Genomic DNA, 19,714 nt, shown 5'->3' with positions numbered 1-19,714 from the left:
TTTCTGTCCTCCTATTGGTTTCATGTCACTTTCGTTTCCGACGCCCCGGTCTGAGGCTCTGAGCTTACCCCGACCAACCGTAAAATCCAAAGAAAAGAAAGAACTAAGATCATAGAGACATCTCTTCTAATCTAAACTGTTTTCTATATAGAACCCTAAAGTTTTTTCAGATCCGAAGAAGTAGGTATATAGTTGGAGCGATCGCATATCTGAGGAATCTGTCGCCATGAATTCAAGAGGAAGGTTTGGTCCTGGCCCTCCTGGGACCATGCACGGTCGTGGGTATCCATACGTTCAACCGAATTACGTTCAGAGAAATCCTTTGCAATCGAATCTACAGCATATTTCTCAACAACAATGGCCTCGACACAACCAGCCCGAAGCCGAAACGGCTTCCATAGACGATATAAATCCGAAGGAGGAAGAAAAAAGGGTTCAATCCGAAGGCATCGACTTAAGGTACTACCGTATCCTGTTTCTCCTTAGCCACTGGTTCACTATCTTTCTTTGTTCTTTTGATCTGTTTGTTGTTCTTTGTTGGAGGTTCATTGGATTATTTTGAATTTCTTGTAGAAAGCCTGCCAACGAATTCTTACCTTTTGAATCTCTCTCCCTCTTAATTTGATCATCTGAAATAGTCCTATTTACTTATATGTTTGTTTTTATGGGAGGATTCATGTTCCCGAACTGCTTTTCCAATTCCCTTTTCTTGCATCTTTTCTTGATCCATATCAGTCTCCCCCCCCCCCCCCCCCAAAAAAAAAAAAAAAAGAGGAATAATAAGATATTATGAGTTCCTCTCAGCTCTCATTCACAGAGAGGACACTAGCTGATTGTCTGATACAATTATACTTTTTGTTGAAACGTAAAAGTTAATCTGCAATTACATTTTAGCATTTGCATGATTGATTGTTTTTTCTCATGGATTCATGGTTAATTGTCAATATTTCTTGTTATTTTTCTTCCCAGTTCACAAAATTGGAAGGCTCAAATGAAACTTCCGGCCCCTGATTCCCGTTACAAGACAGAGGTACAGCTTTGATTCTTCTGGGCTCATTTTTTGGTTGGACTTCTGGACTCATTTATACCTAGGGATATTACTGTTTGTATTTTCTTAGTAAATTTCCTCGGTATGGATATTGCTTTGAAACTTCCATATGAGTTGATGTTGATCTCTTCAAACGTAGACTGTGGGTGTTGGTTGGTGCTGTAACTTTTTGTAGTTGACCAAAATTTCCGTGTCTGAGAAGGCCCCTGACATTTGGTCCAACTTGTATTGTTTGGCTTCTTATGGCCTCTAAAATGTTCTTTAATTTGAAAGCTGCTTCTTTTGTTCCTTGTTGATTTGTTAGTATGTTTTCTTTCAATCATGAATTCATGATAATCTTGGAGAAAATCATGATTGTAGTATTTCACATCTTACACATTAAACAACTGCTGGAAGATTTAATGGTAGTGCTTCATATTACACAATTTGGGATCCCATAATATATGCTGTGTTACTTGATTACCTTGAAAGGTATGAGGAAGATTGTAGAAACATACGCCATTTTGTGATCTCTAAGGCTGTGTTTGGTAGCCGGGAGAAGAAAAGAAAATAAAAGAAAAAAGTACAATTTTTGTACTTTTTGGGTTAAGAATTTTTCTTTGCACTTGGTATGTCTTCACCCAAAAGAAGATTCTCATTTTCAAATTCAAAATTTCTCTTGGGAATTGTGAAATTTTCTTTTGCTCCCCCAAAAATTTTCTTGCCAAAAACACAAGAAAACATGAGAAATATATAAAAAGATAATAAGACAAAATATAAATGATTACACAATGATTTCCTATGTGTCTATCTCTCTCTTAAAATTCAAAATTTTTTGAATTTTTTTCTTTTCTTTTATTTTCTTCTCTTGGTAACCAAACATACATACTCTTTTTATTTTCTCACCATTGCGTCTCTTTTCTTTTCTTTTCTTCTCTTGGCTACCAAACGTAGCCTAACTTCTAATAACATTGAGGGAGCTCTAAGAAATTAATGGGTGTGAAAACTTCTAGTATGTGGGTATGTCTCTTACATAGTTACACTTGTCTGTATTAAGTAGAAACCCTTTTATTCTTCTTAAATTTGCGTAACAATAGCTATAGTTCCATGCGTGTTAATAGAAATTTGTAGAAATAGGAAAAGATATACATATATTTTATTTTGGGATAGAAGGCCAAAATTGCATTTCTAAATTTTGAGAGGGTTTTCATGTTTCCTTGACTTACTATTCCATATCAAACAGTTTGATGAATTAATTTTAATTTGAGGCACCTCTTCCCCATCCCATATCCAGGCTAATTGCAATATGGTTTGAAATTTTATTTTATTATTACTTTTTTAGAATGTTCTCTTCTTCAAGTTTACTAATGACTCTTCCACCATATCTTATGTGTAGGATGTGACATCAACACACAATTTCAAATAAGCTTATGCCTTTCATAACATTGACATCCACCCACAAACCACTCACACTCTAATTCGACTTGGTGACATCATGAAATGGTCAAGATGTAGGGTTTTAAGTATTGTATCAGTGGATATCGATGTAATACTTATTATTATTTAAAAAAAATTATACTGACCTATGCAGGATTGATACGGTTTGATGTAGGTAAGATACACTTGATACACCTTGATGTAGATGCACATTATGGAAGGAAATATGAGAAGAAGAAGGGTCCAGCCTTAGTCCCCCTAAGTGGCTAGGGTCCAGCCAAGAAGCCAGCCGAACCCCTACTTGGTCCACCTAAGTGGATAAGTACAAATAAGGGCCAGTTTGGCCCATCGGCTAGGGGAATAATTAATAGTTGTTTTTAATTAATTAGTAGGCATTGGGCCCATCTAGTTGAGTAAGTGGTATGTTGAGTCCAAATTATCTTAGGACTCTATTTGTTTTCCACATAGGTTTACTATTCCTAGTCCAATTTTGAATTCCTAGTTATAGTAGGAGTGTCTAGTCCTATTGGGAAACTAACTCCTAGTTGAAGTAGGAGTGTCTAGTCCTGTTGGGAAACTAGCTCCTAGTAGTAGTTTGATTGCTATTCTGGCCTCTATAAATAGAGGAGCCAATGTTCTCATAATTTCAGATTTGAATAAAGAATAGTTGTTGTCAATTGCTTAGAACAACCGGGATAGTTGTGGGTGAGAAGCCCGGGCTGAGACAGCTGCTCCTCCCCCACTTTTCCCTTTGTTTCTTTTTTTGTTTAAAGCTTTCTATTTTATCCTAAAGTAACTGTTGTTGAAGTATACAACTATTGTGAGTATTCAGAAGTTCAGATCTGTCCAAGTTACAAACCAGAATTGATTCTCTCTTGAAGCCTGCAATTATTTCTCTTAGGTCAGAAAATCAAGAAAGCTTGTAACTTTACAACCAGTTGTCAGAATCCTCTCAACTTGGGGGGTTTTTGTACCCTTTCTAGGGACAATCTACGCCCAAGAGTGCGGCTCAATCGAACTCCTACAGACCTGGCCTCACCTCTCTCTTCCCTCCAGCTCTATAGCAGGTCTTTCTCTCTCCTATCGGGTTGGGTTTTGGGCTGGTTTTGCTCCTGCATTAGTATTCTATCCTTGGGGGTTTATTTGATGGTCTTATTTTTTTGTTTCCTGCTCCTATTTGTATTGTTTAGGTTTATAAACTGCTGGGGTAGTTTCTTGTAATCTATTCTTGTATTACACCTCCTTTAAACCTCCAAAACACAAACCATGAGAGAGATATGAAACTGAGAGCAACTAAAGGCCTCGAAAACTTGTTTTTCTCTTCGATATGAGCTAGAGGAACTCATTTAACATAAAAACGATGATAATCTTCACCATTTCAACAGGTTTTGAGGATTTACAATCAAGCTTTAAAGTATCGGTATCTCATATCTTATCCGTAAGGTGATTTTAAGAGACGAATTGTTTTGTATCAGAGATATGCCAAAGATATGCATGGAAATACTCTTTTGAAGAAAAAACAGTGTAAATAAGAAATATATAACATGTATCATGCATAAACACTAAAATGGAGAATTAAGTGTAATGAGAAGCGCACTCAGTTGAAATTGTAATGAAGGATGAGGTTTCTTGCATGTAGTAATGGATAATTTCCATGAAGAGTGTCAGGGTGGTTTCAAACTCATACCTGGAATACAGGAATAGGACCGACTAGGATGAGGTTGTGCACCGATTGAACATATGCACAATATTGACCCCAGTTAATATTTTCTTGGAGGCATTAGACTTGGTTTAGAAATGAAAAATAAATAAACATGAAGAAATTCATTTTTTTTTTTTTTTGGTGTGAAATTTCTTGAATCTTAGTATAAATCCTTGCAAATGATGAAGTTTGATGCTATGAATGAGTTAGTTTTACCTATATCCATTTATTGCTAGCCAAAAAAAAAAAAATTCTATGAAATCCCTACCCTTTACAGCTCTTTAAATACAATCACCAGTACAATATTAGCTTTTACAGCAAGCAGATGCATAAACACTAAAATGGAGAATTAAGTGTAATGAGAAGCGCACTCAGTTGAAATTGTAATAAAGGATGAGGTTTCTTGCATGTAGTAATAGATAATTTCCATAAGAGGGTCAGAGTGGTTTCAAACTCATACCTGGAAGGGTCTACAGGAATAGGGCCGACTAGGATGAGGTTGTGCACCTACTGAACATATGCATAATATTGACCCCAGTCAATATTTTCCTGGAGGCATTAGACTTGGTTAAGAAATGAAAAAAAAAAAAATAATAAATAAACATGAAGAAATTCATTTTTTTTGTGTGTGAAATTTCTTGAATCTTAGTACAAATCCTTGCAAATGATGAAGTTTGATGCTATGAATGAGTTAGTTTTACCTATATCCATTTATTCCTAGCAAAAAAAAAATCTATGAAATCCCTACCCTTTACACTCTGGTTTCAATTTGTTGAATGATCCAAATTTAGGTTTTTAGGTACCCTCTGAATTTTTTTCAAGTGTAGATTAAAGCCCCCAACTCAAATCTATGTAAAATACTGGGTTAGAGGGCCTTTTTAGGACTCTCGCTTAGTTCTTCCTTTTTTTTTCTTGGGTTCTGTATTGAGATTGAAACCCCGCATGGGCCTTTAATTTCCATATCGCACCATATCGGCCCATATCGACCGATACATATCAATACTTATCACTTAAAAAAAAGATACATATCGGCCTATACTTATATCGATACCGATACAGATATGTATCGGCCAATATGATATGGTGTGATACTTTGAACCTAGTTTACAGTGCTCAAATCATTGATCGAAAAAGACTTGACCGAAAAAGTAGTAAAGTTGTAGATCTCTCTCTCTCTCTCTCTCTCTCTCTCTCTCTCTCTCTTTTCCCCCTTCGGTATGCATCACTAGATGGGGTAAAAACGACTCAAATTCTTGCATCAAGCTGATATATATTTACATATTGCATAATAAGGTATTTTATGCTTCAAAATTAAATTTTATATTATCATTAGTACATCCATGCAATTATTGACCATTTCCATAGTTATTTTAGTGTATCTTGCATCTCTTCGATACGATACGATACATCTCTTAAAATCACCCCTCCGATACAATATTCTATACTGATACTTAAATCCTTGTCAATATGGTGTTTAAAACGTTAGGACAATGAACCCAGGCTCAAACAGTTAAAAGTGCTGGGTTTTATTTATTTATTTATTTTTAACTCTTTTTAAATTACTTAGAGTGATTGTATGATGTATGGTCAACTAGTATGAAGCCTATCCAATAAAAAACTGACTTTAAAGTATGAGTTGTCAGCTTTGGTAGTTAATTTCTAAAGTATGAGAGATTTTCCCAAGGGGCGTGCTTGGTACAATGATAAGGTACGAATGTTGCGACTTGGTGGTGAAAGCGGTTGAAACAACCTCTCGACATTCTTGGGGTAAGGATGTGTAGTTCTCGCCCACTGGGAGAGCCTCGTGCACTAGGTACACCCTTTTTTGAGAGATCCCCTAATGCCCCCCCCTCCCCAGGCGGGAAAAAGAAAGCCCTTATATTGAATACTAGGCATTTCCACCAGTAATACAAATTCATAGAGCTTTGATTGTGTGCATTTTCTTTAAAAGGGGATGAAACATGGCTGGAAAAAGTGGAAGTAGTAATTTTCTTTCATCTTTTTGAATGACATTTGAATAGATAATCTTTGCCAACTAAAAATAAAAAATAAAATGGCGCGAGAATGCTACCCGATGGCGCACGTACACACCAATGCCCACGGCCGATGGAAGGCCACGCAGCATTTTGCTTCGGCTGTGTCTTGGCTCAGGTACACTCTGGTAGCATTCTTTCTTCCAAAATAAAAATGCACTGGATTCTTTTGGCACGTAAATTTTTCCATAGGAATGTAGTATAATGGTTTTTGACTATTCTATAATTATTATCTACAGTTTAATGCTACCAAATGGGTTGCCAAGACTTCTAAAAAACTTCTGTAGTGTGACATGCCTCTTATACTGTTGGATTGATAAGGGTCGTTAGTGTGCACATGGCTGGCCTAAATCCCTTTGCAGATAGCTTGTATGGATGATGTCACCCTTTCCACGCTACTAGGAAGAGGGATGCCCTTCTAGGGTTACGGTGGATTTTTTTACTTTTTTTTCTCTTTTGGGTTGGGGGGGGGGGGGGGGGTGGTATTTTAGAGGTGAAAGGTTAAATTGGAAAGTGACCATTTTAGTGAGGTGGGGAGTGAGACAGATGGTGGGATATTTTACTGGGAAGACATATTGGGCATGTGTCAAATGGATGTAAAGAACCACTTTTTTGTGAGTATAGTATTCTTACATCTGGATAGAAAAGGTTAAGGGTATGAGATACGGTTTTATGCTTTTGTGGGATTGATTATATGGCCACCTGCTGATGTAGATTGTAGGAACAAGGTCAAAACCAGTCCAGAACCGTTGTGGGATTCAGCCAATGTGAGAGGCAGCTTGGTTCCTGATTGGTCCGATGGAGCATATCAAGAGAACCAAAGACAGCTTGGGAGGAGACATATTAGGTAGCCAAGTTGCTGTTTGCTTGAGAGGAGTTTAAGAGTTTAAAGATTTTAGGAAATCTTTGGTTTATCTAATTTCTATTTTCATATTCCTTTGTAATAGCAAAGAAGATATTATCTAGGTAGTTTCAAATTTTAGTTTTCCAATTTTAGAAAGTAGGAATTCTAATTAGTTTGGTTTCTATCTTTGTAAAAATGAGGGATTTGTTTTGGATTGACATACGTATTGGAGGTTTTATTCCCCGTCGGTTTTGTAATAGGTATTCATTATTATAAATAAGAGAGTATGCAATTGGACATAAGGCCAATGCTTTGAGTTGAAGAAAAGAATGGCTTTGTGCTGTAACTGTGAGAGCTGTGGGATGCAGCGATGGTGAGAGGCCGTGAAAGGGTGAGACGCCGTGGGTGAGAGGCCCAGGACTGAGATAGGCCCCTATCCCCACTTCCCTATCCCTTCTTCTCTATTTTCAGTTTTAATTTTCTGTTGAAGACTGTTTGAAGGAGCATTTCTATTGCTGGACATTAGTGTAGCGATCAAACTGTAGTGTTGGTTCTTGTCTGAATTGGCATCTACATTACCTGTTTTCAATTAAATCGAAATTTGTTGTCTCAACAAGGCATAAGGGCTCAAGAGTTAGAGATCAAAATTTTGGGATCCCAGGGTGATGTATTCAGTTTTTGCAGGGCCAGCGTAAAATAAAGTAGACTTTATTACTGTTGGTCAATAAAAAGAAAGCTGCGGCAGCAGGTGCCTGGCTCTGAGATGACTGAACCCACAGGAAAAAGAGCCATCAGAATGGAGGCAATGCCCCGTTCACCTATTAATCCCGATCAGATGTGTTCGCTTCCTCTTTTACATTTTGATGAATCATTGGGATGTGTGAAGTCTGATCCAGCTCCTATCCTTGCTTGAGCGATCTGAGATCAATAAGGAGGAAATGGATAGAAGGGTCTGACACACTGATAGATCTGGTTCATTCACCGGCAAATCTCAATTTGATGTTTTCTACAGTTATCTTTTCCTCTTTTAAGTTATTGGGGGGGGAGGTGTCTACTTTCAAGAATTAGGAACTTCTTATGGACTGGACCCTTGGACCATATTCATGCAGTTCTCCTTATTTCCCAGGGCCACATCATCCCAGATGTCTGTCTTATGTTGATGTTGTGGAGGATGTGGATCATCTCATCCTTGATAGTCCTTCCAGTTATGAGGTATGGATGTCTTTCCTTTGTTGTGTGGACATACGCCAGAACATGCCTTTTACTCTATCGGAGTTCATTAGAAGTTGGGAATAAAATATTTTGGCGCTTAAAAGGGTGGGGGATTTGGAAGTTGCTTTTCAATTTCCAGCAGCCATTGCTTGTTGCAATTGGCTCGAACAAACTGCAGAACATTTGATTAACTTGATGAAACCACATGTATGATAATTTTTGTGATTCTATATATATTGTATCAAGGATATTATGAGTCAAAATATACATTCTAGGTTGGCGACCTAGTTTGAACAATGTTAGGAGTTGCGATATGCCAATATATGCTCTATTTTTTTCCCCCCTCAGAGGATCAGTTGTACTGTTTGCCTCTGTGATACATGTACCATGTGTTTTAGCTGAAGGCATGCTGGATGCAACATGAGTCGCATGATATGGGGTATGGATGTGGGATTTGGGTTGGATTATTCAAGTTAATACTTCTCCTTTTTCTTATTTGGATTTTTCAGATGGGTTATGTGACGAAATTTGTAGATCTTTCTTTTTTTCTTTGGTAAGAACGAAATTTGTAGATCAATCATAATAAGCCAACTTGATTACATTTGTTGTTCTTGGTGTTATATTGTAAATTCTTAAATACATTTGTTTTTGCTAAATATTTTCATTTTTTTAAAATTAATTAATGGATCCCTATGGTTATTGACTTGCTTGCTTATGTGCAAAATGTGTATAATAGTTAATTATGATGCAACCATGTGCTAGTACCAACTTTGTGGAACTTATTAGCTGATTTGTGGTAATTACATTTATGTTGGGGTTTCTTTTGCCTTTTGTTTCTTTAACAATGGAAAGAATTTCTTGATGAAAAGGGTTTACTTTATTTTCTTTGGAAAGAGATAATTCACATAATTGTATTCTTTTGCTCCTTTCAATTCCAGTTGTGGGATAATCTCCATTTTTTACTGAATGTCTGTGATATGTTGTGATTTTGATGATTAAAAAAAAAAATAATAATAATATTATTATTATTATTTTATTTTTTATTTTTTATTTTTTCCCATTTTGATGTGAAACATTGCTTTATGGGACTTGAAGACTTGGCAGATTGAAAATTTTTATTGACTTATTTTTAGGATGTTACGGCTACCAAAGGAAATGAGTTTGAGGACTACTTTCTTAAACGGGAACTGCTTATGGGCATATATGAAAAGGGTTTTGAGAGACCTTCTCCAATCCAGGAGGAAAGTATCCCAATAGCGCTGACTGGAAGTGATATTCTTGCTAGAGCCAAAAATGGAACAGGGAAGACTGCTGCATTTTGCATTCCTGCACTGGAAAAGATTGATCAAAATAAAAATTCCATCCAAGGTTCGTGCCCCTCCCTCTGAGAATAATGGTCATGCAGAATTATGATGGAGCATAGTAAATGATATTTCTTTGATACCTGAAGCAGATAAATCAGCAAAAGTGGGCATATTTAAGTGGAAATAAGCCTTGGGTTGGGTTCTATATATGTTGGGCCTTTGGTCTAATGGGTTCTTATTATAATAGGTCACTTTAATGGGCCGAAAATGTGGGTAGGAATAATGAATACGGGGTTTATTTTATTAGTTAGTCTAGTTAGTCTTTTCTTTTCTTCTTCTTCCTCTCTCTCTTTTTTTTTTTGGCTGGAATAGGTCTGTAACACTCTGAATAGTCCAGCCTTATTTCAATTCCTTTCCTTTGATATTTCAGTTTCTAGTTAGTTTAAGTTACCTAATCAGTTCAGGATTGGTTTAGGGCGGCTTTTTTATTTTTTATTTTTTTGAGTTTTGAGTCTATTTTCAAGTCTTCTCTTTAAGTTTGTAAAGGAGGGCTACAACGTTGTGTAAGAATTTGAGTAATGAAGTTGGCTTTTTACCTTTGGTTCTGTGTGGTGATTCAAAATGCTCCCAACTCTGGTGATTCAATAGGTTCCCTTGTGGTGATTCCATGAATTTTGGTGGTGATTCCAAGTTTGGGGTGCTGGTGATGATTCCAGCCCTGCAGATCAGGTGGTAAATCGTGATCATATCTTTTCTTCTATTTCAGTTTCAGCTTCAAAACTCCCAAAATCCTATCTTTCACATCAAATTATAATTTCCTACTTCAACTTGGATTTATCCAGATCTCTTGTTTTAAAATTGATCTATGAATTCTAATTTCAATTATCTGTTCTGCTATCATTTCTGAATCTTATGACCATTTCAAAATCTGAACTTTCTAATTAATACTAAAAATGCTGTTGCAACTAGGATTTGTTAAATCTTTAGATTTCTGAATCTGTTTTGGATGTTTTGTTCCTGCTTTCCATTACTGGTTATTCAACCATGAGAGATCACTGGTTGACCCCCCATTCTATTCATCAGTTCTGCAGTTATTGATCTATCATTCCCCGAGTAGGATTACTCCATAAGTGTGACTCTGACCATCAGATTTTGATCACACGTTGCCAACTCTTCTACACTAGAATCAGACCCTTCAACTTGATTACTAGCCAAATTAGACCTACTTTTATTCTGTTGAGTTTTCTTTCACATCTGGTTTGTCCTTTTTTCCTGTTATCCTGTCACAAGCTGATCTCCCACTAGATTTCACTGGTTTGGTTAAAGCACTACATTAGTATCTCTTTGTTAAACACTTAGGGGAAGGCCAGAAGAGCTTGACTTGTCTACTTCATTTGTGCAGCATTTCTTTGTTACTTTTGGTATTCTTTATTCAGGTTGTTCCATGATTCATCTTTTCTCGTCATCTAGTTTAACAAACTACTAGGGAGTGGGAAGTCATGGGCATCTATGGTGTCATACTTGATAGGGCTCATTTGTCAAAGCGATGCCTTGGCTCCTGGACAACTAGGGTCGTGTTGGTCAACTAGGTGGGTCCTTGGTTGCCTTGTGTGGAGGCCTCCTCCAACTCCTTGGGTCACCTAGATGCCGTGACAACTATGATGGGGCTACTTCCTGTTCATCCAGTATATATGTGGTCAGAAGTGTGTGTTTTAGTTTTATTTTAGGATCTAATTCTTGGCAAGAGCTTCAAAAATAGCATCAGTTTCCTCCACATATCTCTGGGTGACACAAATCTTATTTAATCAATTTGATGTTCTATAGATTTGCTCATTTTGTATAACTAGCTTGTGTGTTTTTGTGTGCATTGCACATGGCTTTCTCACTTTGCATGTGAGCATATTTTGTGAACTTTTTTATTCACACACAAGAACAACAAACTCAGCCTTAAGGCCCTTAACCATACTTTTTTTTTTTTTTAAATTTTCATTGATGGAAAATATATTTTTAAATCCAGAAAAATAAAATAATTATATATAAACAGAAAAAATCCTGACACCTTGAGGTTGTAGATTGGCCTCTGATGTCTGATATTAAAAATCATGACCAATAAAGATGTATTTATTATATTTTTTTGCAAATTTTTTTTCTTTTTTTTGGGAGAAAGTGGTTTATCTGGATTTGTTGAATGTATGTAGATTGTCAACAATGGTAGGCTTTTGAGTGTTTCTAGTGTTATCCTTCTCCTTGAGGTGATGATGTGGGAAAAAAAAACCAAGGTGGAACTGATTCAGTGTCTGCAGGTGAGAGAGAAGAGGCGAGACAGATCAAGACGAGCGAAATGAGGTCGAAAGTCTGACCCCATCTCACTAGACGTGTATTTATTAAGGATGAAATGTTCCGTTTCGGCGAAACGACACAAATGTTACCAAAATGTTGTTGGTTTCTTATTTTCCCTATATTTTTGTTTCGGTAAAACAAAAAAACAAAAAAACAAAAAAAAAAACAAAAAAACAAAAAAACGAAAAGACAAAAAACAAAATTTCAGAAATTTCGGTGAGTTTTCAAACCATGATTTTACTGTGGTAGATCAGATCAAACCTCTCATTATCAAGGATCTGGTAGGACTTTGGGTGTCAAAAAGTGGATCAGGGATCGTGTCCTGACTACACCTGTTTGTTTAACATGCATTGTCATCCATCTTCTCTGGTCAGCATGATAAGTTTTTTTGGTGGTTGCCAGTAGATCAACAATGCCCCACAGGACCCCATCAAGGAATGCTTTCCTTGACCACATGGAGGGCTGATCTGGATATGTGTAGCCGTGTAGGGAACCCCTTAGGTTAGCCACTTAGCAGCATTCATGGCCCACCGTGTATTGACTTTTCCCCTTGTGTTTTGTGGCCGTCAGACCAGTTGATCCAAAGCTTTTTTTTATCATTTTTCAAAATTCAAAGCTTTGTGTAGCTATGTGGTTAATTCTGCTGAAACATACTAAGTGAGTATATGAAGATGTGGAAACGTTTTTCACAAGATTTTGATGCCAACTAAGCTGCAATATAAAAGATATTGGCACTGTTAATGAAGACTTACATAAGTGGGTCTCAAGGGGAACGGACAGCAATATCAAGCATTTGAATACTGAAATCCTATCATGTAAACAATTTGTAAGGCTTGCAATGAAGTTGAAAGTGTGATATGCATGGGTGGAATCAGATGATCATCTTTCCAAATTCCAACTGGACCAAGGTCATGCAATTGGACATGATCTGTCAATTATGACGAAATTAAAAACAGGATTTTTTTATGGTTCTAATAGCAAGAATTGAGTGAGTCTTAGAGCTTTGGATTAGTTTAAACTTGTTTTGAATCCTCTCTCAGGATTCTTATTTCAAGAAGAAATCAAGTGCATCACCGCTGGTTGTAGAAAAACTGAAAAGGTATTTGATATTTACAATAATTGGTTTTATCAAATCATAACTTCAGGATATGTTTAGAGATATTGTCCATTTAAATGGAACGTTGTTGCTGCACATGTTGACATGTTGTTGTGACTCTTTCGGTTCTCGTAACTAACATACAAAATTCCTGTAAAAGGGATTCCCCCCCCCCCCCGGCGGGTGTGTGTGTGTGTGTGTTGTACAGGTGTGGGTGTGTTTATATTCTTTCTTTATCACATATTTCAGTTCTTTCTTTCTGCCTCGTCAGTCATGTGCACTTAATAACTGCTCTACCAAATTCTTGAACCCGGAAAATTGGACCCCAGATTGTCCAGGAATTTTATTGAAACAAAGAGATAGAAACCTTCCATTAGTTATTGTGATACATTGTGGGGATGCAGTCAGGGAGTAGAATTCGTGTGCTAGCTAGATGAAATTTAACAAGTCTTACTTTTTTTCTATCTTAAATCCTTGAGCTGTTTTGTTTTTTTCCTTCAAATTATCTCATCAGTTCTAATTCTTAGTACACCATATTATAGTGGTTATTTTGGTCCCTACTCGGGAGTTGGCACTTCAAACCTCACAAGTATGCAAAGAGCTCGGCAAGCATTTGAAAATTCAAGTGATGGTAACCACTGGTGGAACTAGCTTAAAGGATGATATCATGCGTTTGTACCAGCCAGTTCATTTACTTGTGGGAACCCCAGGTAGAATACTTGACCTTGTGAAGAAGGGGGTTTGCATCCTGAAAGACTGTTCAATGCTTGTCATGGATGAGGTATGATATCGGAGCAATTCTACTGTTACATGTTGGTTCTTGATGCAAATTTTGACTCTTTCAACACACTCATGAACTGAAAAATGGTTGTCTCTAGATTTTACTATTTAGTTTTGCCTAGTGCCCATATTGATGTTTGTTGCACTGCCTTGATAGGTTCTCCATTTTCCTTAATTGAATATTGTATCTGTTAAAAGAAAGCAGTTACAATTGAAATTTTGTCTGTTCATTTGATTGTAACTGTTTAATATTGTCTATTTATTGAGAAACTGTAGCTGAAATTGAAGAATAAAAAGAAGGATAGCTGTAGGGAATCCCCCTAATACATAGGAGAGAATCCACATTTTTCGAGTTGAAGAGAATCTACTCTTCAATTGAGGAAACCCATCCCCATCCCACAAATGCATACAGCTGTAAGAGGAGAAAATGTCAAACATTTATTGCATGAATTTGTGTCCTGGGGATTCAAACCTATGTATAGTGTTCCATTACTGTTCTAATTGTTGATATTGTTTCAGCTGTGGTCTCAGTATTTAGTGTTTCATTAAATTGCTTTTAATTGGTGATATATGGACAACATTTAACAGTTATGATTGAAATTCACATTCAAGGTACGTGTACATTAGTAGTGAAGTCAGTTTTATTTGCTGATCACTATGTTTCTCTGCATCTAATTGTGTACGTCATTTGTGATGTCAACAAGGTAATAATCAAGAGTAGATGAATTTAATATTCATTTATTCAAGAATATTCCCTTTTATTCAATAACTTATGTTTGATGGACACACTCTTCTAATTATCACTACCATGTTATGCAGTACTGTTGCAGTATTCTGCTAGAAAGGATATAGAAAACCAGTTCCTGTGGGTTGGGTTGTGTTGGTCTGGTTCAACTCTGAACAAGTTCTCTGGTTTAGACATGGCATGCATAGTTGCCAAGGCGTCCACACGGCTTAGCCTGGACTGATGCCTTGCTGGTGTTGTCTTAAATTTTCTCCGCTCGACCACCTCAGTTCGCCCAGGCCCCGTGACAACTATGATGGCATGTGTTACTTACTGTTCACGTGTTACTGTTCATGGCACGTCCTGTTTGGGTTATTTCCTTATTATTATATTATAATGGCTGAGCTAGATTATGTTACTATATAAACCCATTTTTTTTAGGTCAGTTTCCTCTTTGATTTTTTTGTATTTTAGTTTTATAATCGGTGTAGGAAACCTCCCATACAGTTGGCAATTGGGAGACTGGGTTTGTTTGTTTTATTTTTATTTCCTGCTTTGAGTCTTTATAAAGTTATGTAGGCCTATGGCCAAATCCAACAATTTGATAATGGAATGAGTTGAGGTTTAATTATAAGTGGAGGTTGGTATCTCTCCTTTCTCTCTCTTCTCTCCCGTCTCTCCTTTCTCATATTTGTTCATGGGTACTGTTCACAGTCCTGTAACAGCCCCTTAGCTTCCCTTTCTTTTTGTCTTATTCTCTCTCTTAAGCCCACCACAAGCAGATGCTCTGATCGATCTGCATTACCAGGGTTTTCAAATTTGTTCTTGGGTAAAAAAAGGCGTACCTAGTGCATGAGGCTCCCGCATGTGCAAAGGCCTTCAGGGGGCGGGCGAGAACTACACAGCCTTACCCCAAGAATGTCAAGAGGCTGTTTCGACTGCTTGACCACCAATTCGCAACATTCGTACCTAACCGTTGGACCAAGTGCGCCCCTTCAAATTTGTTCTTGTGTAACGTCCTAAATTCCCAGTTGTGAGAGAAACTCAGGAAAGTAGTAATGAATAATGTATATGTTGATGTATGTGCAAGTATATATGTTAATGGATATTGCAATAGTTTGAATAAACATCAGACGGTTTTTAACTATTGGACACCATATAGGTTAATTTACATTTTCGGTCATCATGTTTGGGATACCCTGTTTGATGTCCCTCCCAAGTTTCTGATACCCCATTTTGGGTCTCCCCATTTGTGGGATGTCATGCCAAATCAGCATTGGTAACCTGTTCCATAAATTTTTACAAAATACCCACTTTGCCTATTACCAAACTCTCCCATTTTAAAATTAAATCTTCTATCTCCCCCTCACTCAACACCCACTCCTATCCCCGTCTTCTCCAGCACAGGCAACTCATATTACCACCATTTTGGCCATTCTTTCCACTTTGCCCATGCCCCAATTTGTGCTGTCTTTAACTGGGAGGTAGAAATAACATCCACTTTGTCCATGCTCCACTTTGTGCTGTTTATTTGAGGAGGAACAATTGTGCCCCAAGTCTGAGGGCCTATATAAAGTGCTAGAAAGAGACAGACAGAGAGAGAGAGGGAGTGCTTGTCTTTTCACTGTTACCGCCGTTACCATTGACTACTAATACATTTGTTGCATTTCCCCTTCTTTTCTTTCCATTGTGGTCCTCCATTAGTGAGGGTGATGGCCATAATCGCAGCTGTTTCCGTAACCCATGACAAAGGGTTCCACATAACCCTAAGTACATCAAGATCTTACTCCTGAAAAACAAAACAAAATTTCATAGAGGAAAAGAAAAGCTTAATATGAAAAGGATACCATCCCCAAATTATAGTCAGAGAACAACAATTCTTAGAAGTGGAAGTAGCAGCACGACAGCAAAGGTAGAGACTGAAACCTTTGCCTTCTCAAGCTTGTAGTGTGTGAAGATGGCTAATCTCTCCTGAGCAGCCTTAGTTGTAAAGACTCTCCATATTCCATGCTACATCTCAAGCTGTGGGGATTATCTTTGCACAGTATATTCTCCTGCACTCAGGAATTCTAAATCCGTCATGAGATCATCCAAAAATAGCCTACAATAATTGTAAAAATAACCAAGAGATTGTAGTTCAGATTTAGTGCAAAATCCAAAGCAACTTCAACATAGCCGGTGCACTCTCGGGTTTGAGAACCCTGTTCCACCCAAGTGCCTAGTGGCTCAATGTGTAATAGTAGTGCCAAATTCTTTAATTTTTCTCAAATGTCTGAAGGGAATTTCAAAACAGTAAATGATGAGAATCTTAAGGGCTCTTGGCAGTAAATAGGGGAAGGGATACTAGGTAATTATAATTAAACACTGTGGATAAACTTGGAATGAAAAAAATTAAAGGGATAGATGGGGATAAAGACAAAAGGGAGGGGTATTATCATCAATTATGGGATAATAGGCTAAATAAATCAAAGGAGGGGAAGGAGAGGTTGTCTTAAACCTCCCAACCGAGAGCAACCAGCGGCACTTGGTTGGCTTACGATCGAAATCTCCCAACCAATGCTCCAAATTGCAGGAAATGAGGTAAGATTTGAAATTCCTGCCTCTATGAAACCCACACCAAGAATAGGCTCAAGGGTCAAGGATCAAAGGAGAAAAATTCTCTGCAAATTAGGGCTAAATGAGCCAAAAGCATCAGGTCAGTTTGCTGGTTTGATTCCACAACAGAAGGTAACTTTGGAGGTGGTGAATTAATGCCTTGGGGCAAACCAAATGGGAATGATGGGTCTACAAGTTTTTATTCTCAGCTTTGTTGTACCGCCCAACAGAAGAACGAGTAAAAATAGAGATAACAGGAAATAGAGAAGAAGAAAACAAGGAGAGAAGAGGAAAAAGAAAAGAATGGGTAGAAAATGATTGAAGCAAATAGGGAAAAACTTACTTGAAGGACTCTACTGAATCAAGCAATGGAAGAAATAGGTAGGAGGGAAAGAAGAGAGATGAGGGAGAAAAGGAAAATACATATCACACATGGCCAGCAGGCCTATGCCTTGGCATCACCACATACTCCTTATTCAGTTCTAAAACCCCAATAGTAAGGTACATGCATATAAATAGGAAAATAGAACTCCTAAATAATAGAAACTCTTAAACTAGGAAACTGAAATCAATTCAAACGAATCTCTTGCTCAATCTACCTAAATAAATAAAAGATCACACAATTATCCCAAAATAGTTTAAAAAAAGGGGATACCCAGTGCGTGAGGCACCCGCCACTGCAGGGCATATCCCAAAATAGAAATAAATCCTAAATATGTTAGTAGACCCAAACCCAAATTTGGACCCAGTTCTCAGTCTAAGCCTCCAATCAGGTTCGGCCTGACCCTGATGTAGGTAAAGGGGTCAATTGAACCAGCTTTGGGGTCCCCTTTCAGACCTGGTTATTTGGGGCCAGGCTTGCCATCGATCCAGGCCATTCCTGGCCCAGATCTGACCCTGATTTGGTCCATCAAGTCAACCCAGATTTGGGCAAATATTTGGTTTCCATTCTTGGTCTCTCAGTCCAGCACAGCAAGGCACTATCTCCCCATCGCAGCATCTTTTCTCAGTCCAGATTTTGTGCAATGAAAATCTTCTAGAAGCTCATCCAGCTGTCCTCAATTTTGGAAGAAAGGAGCTTCATGAAGAACACCTCAGCAAGCTTCCATTGAATTCAGCAATTACCCTAGGATTAGTTTCCTTTTTGTTTGTCAAGTTAGTTTCTATTTTGGTGTCTTAGGTTAGTTTCCTTTTATTAGGCAAAGCCATTAATTAGTAGTTTCTATTTTTGTAATTGTTTGGCCAACAAGTATTTGGGTTTAGGAAAATTTAGTTGATTACCTATTTTAATTACTTTCCTTTTCTGTTGGAAGGCATAAAGCCTATTTAGTTTTAATCGATGGAAGTTATAAAAAAGTTGAAATAGTGAATTTTGAGTGTTAACTCTTGGCTGAGAGAGCTGTTATGTGAGAGGTGAGATGCCCAATTTAATCTTTTCCTCTTCCCCCTTCTCAACCCCTCCATCTGATTCTTTTCCTTTCTTTGTTTACCTGTTGTTTCTTGTGTGCTGATGACCATCATTAGATTGCAAACCCATCAAGTCAGACTGAAGACCAGCAGCCAGCCAAGGATCGAATCGACCATCCTTTGTCAGGGTTTGAAGACCCCCATCGATTGGCCATATCTTCCATCCTGCTGCCTAGGTTCAAAGGCCCTTTTGGGGTTTTGTTCCTGACCTTAGGAGGCCCCTTCGACCTGCTCTTGGTCCCCATTGGAGGTCAGTTGCAGCTGTTGCAGGATTCCACAAAGTTTCCTAATTGGGAACCTGTTCTCAGTCTCTCAAACCTGAGATCAGGTCACAAGACCCTTTGGAGGTTGGTCCCCATTGGAGCTCAGTTGCAGCTGTTGCAGGATTCCTCTAAAGTTTCCTAGTTAGGAACCTGTTCTCAGTCTCTCAAACCTGAGATCAGGTCACAAGACCCTTTGGAGGGTTTGATCAGCACATCAAAGGGACCACTTGACCAACATATCAGTCTCCTATTCATCCCTGTTTACCAGGTTTGATTAAATCTGTTAATTGATCAAATCTGAACTTAATGTTATGAGTTTGGTTTGGAGTGCTTAATCAACTGTGGTTCTTTACCTAGTGTAAACCAACCTTACATCAGACCGACAGAAGCAATAGTGCATCAACACCTTCCAAAACTTCAGCTTTAACTACTAGCTTTATCAGCCTCCTTCAACACAGTTCAAAGAGTATTCATCGCCCAACTACGAGGTCCACGACACATTTTTTGTTTTTTTGGGTGGGGGGTGAATAAACAACACATTTTTTGGTATAACAAGAGCAATTGCTGCATTGACTTTCCCTGTGTACTTTTTCTTGTTTGGGGGGTTTCAACTGTAAATCGGTGATCCAAACGCTGAATTTACATGGACAAGCTTCTTCTCCCTTCTCCATCCCTCTCTGTTTTCCTGCCTCATACATCTCTACCGTCTCCTCTCTCACTCTGGTCCCCCTCCGCCTTCCCGACCTTTCCCCCTCAACGCCAATCCCAATCTCTACCTCTCTCTCTTCTTTCTCTCCTTGGAGGTGATGAGCTCCAATTCTGGTCGCTATCTCACACTCCAGAGTTATTTTTTTCCCTTTTTGTTTGGGGTGTGTGTGTGGGGGGGGGGG

At 37.9% G+C, this 19,714-nt stretch overlaps 1 protein-coding gene and 1 long non-coding RNA gene across 2 annotated transcripts in view; one reads left to right on the top strand and one right to left on the bottom strand.

Annotated features, from left to right (window-relative positions):
- The window catches only part of LOC122062518 (DEAD-box ATP-dependent RNA helicase 6-like), a 25,858-nt gene continuing 6,144 nt past the window's right edge, over positions 1 to 19,714 (top strand). Inside the window, exons 1-4 of the mRNA XM_042626157.1 lie at positions 1 to 459; positions 970 to 1,030; positions 9,389 to 9,623; positions 13,538 to 13,776. Coding sequence (XP_042482091.1) covers positions 227 to 459; positions 970 to 1,030; positions 9,389 to 9,623; positions 13,538 to 13,776 — 768 coding nt within the window. The 5' untranslated portion in view covers positions 1 to 226. The remainder of the gene's footprint in view (positions 460 to 969; positions 1,031 to 9,388; positions 9,624 to 13,537; positions 13,777 to 19,714) is intronic.
- LOC122062519 lies at positions 16,157 to 17,557 on the bottom strand. Its single transcript, XR_006134999.1, has 3 exons — positions 17,438 to 17,557; positions 16,426 to 16,553; positions 16,157 to 16,288 (listed from the first exon to the last, which is right to left on the bottom strand). It is a non-coding gene; the product is annotated as an uncharacterized LOC122062519 (long non-coding RNA).

The sequence above is a fragment of the Macadamia integrifolia genome, unplaced genomic scaffold, assembly GCF_013358625.1.
Source record: "Macadamia integrifolia cultivar HAES 741 unplaced genomic scaffold, SCU_Mint_v3 scaffold1062, whole genome shotgun sequence".
Taxonomy (NCBI): Eukaryota; Viridiplantae; Streptophyta; class Magnoliopsida; order Proteales; family Proteaceae; genus Macadamia; species Macadamia integrifolia.
The sequence above is the reverse complement of the archived record's forward strand: the minus strand, read 5'-3'. Positions and strand labels throughout refer to the sequence as shown.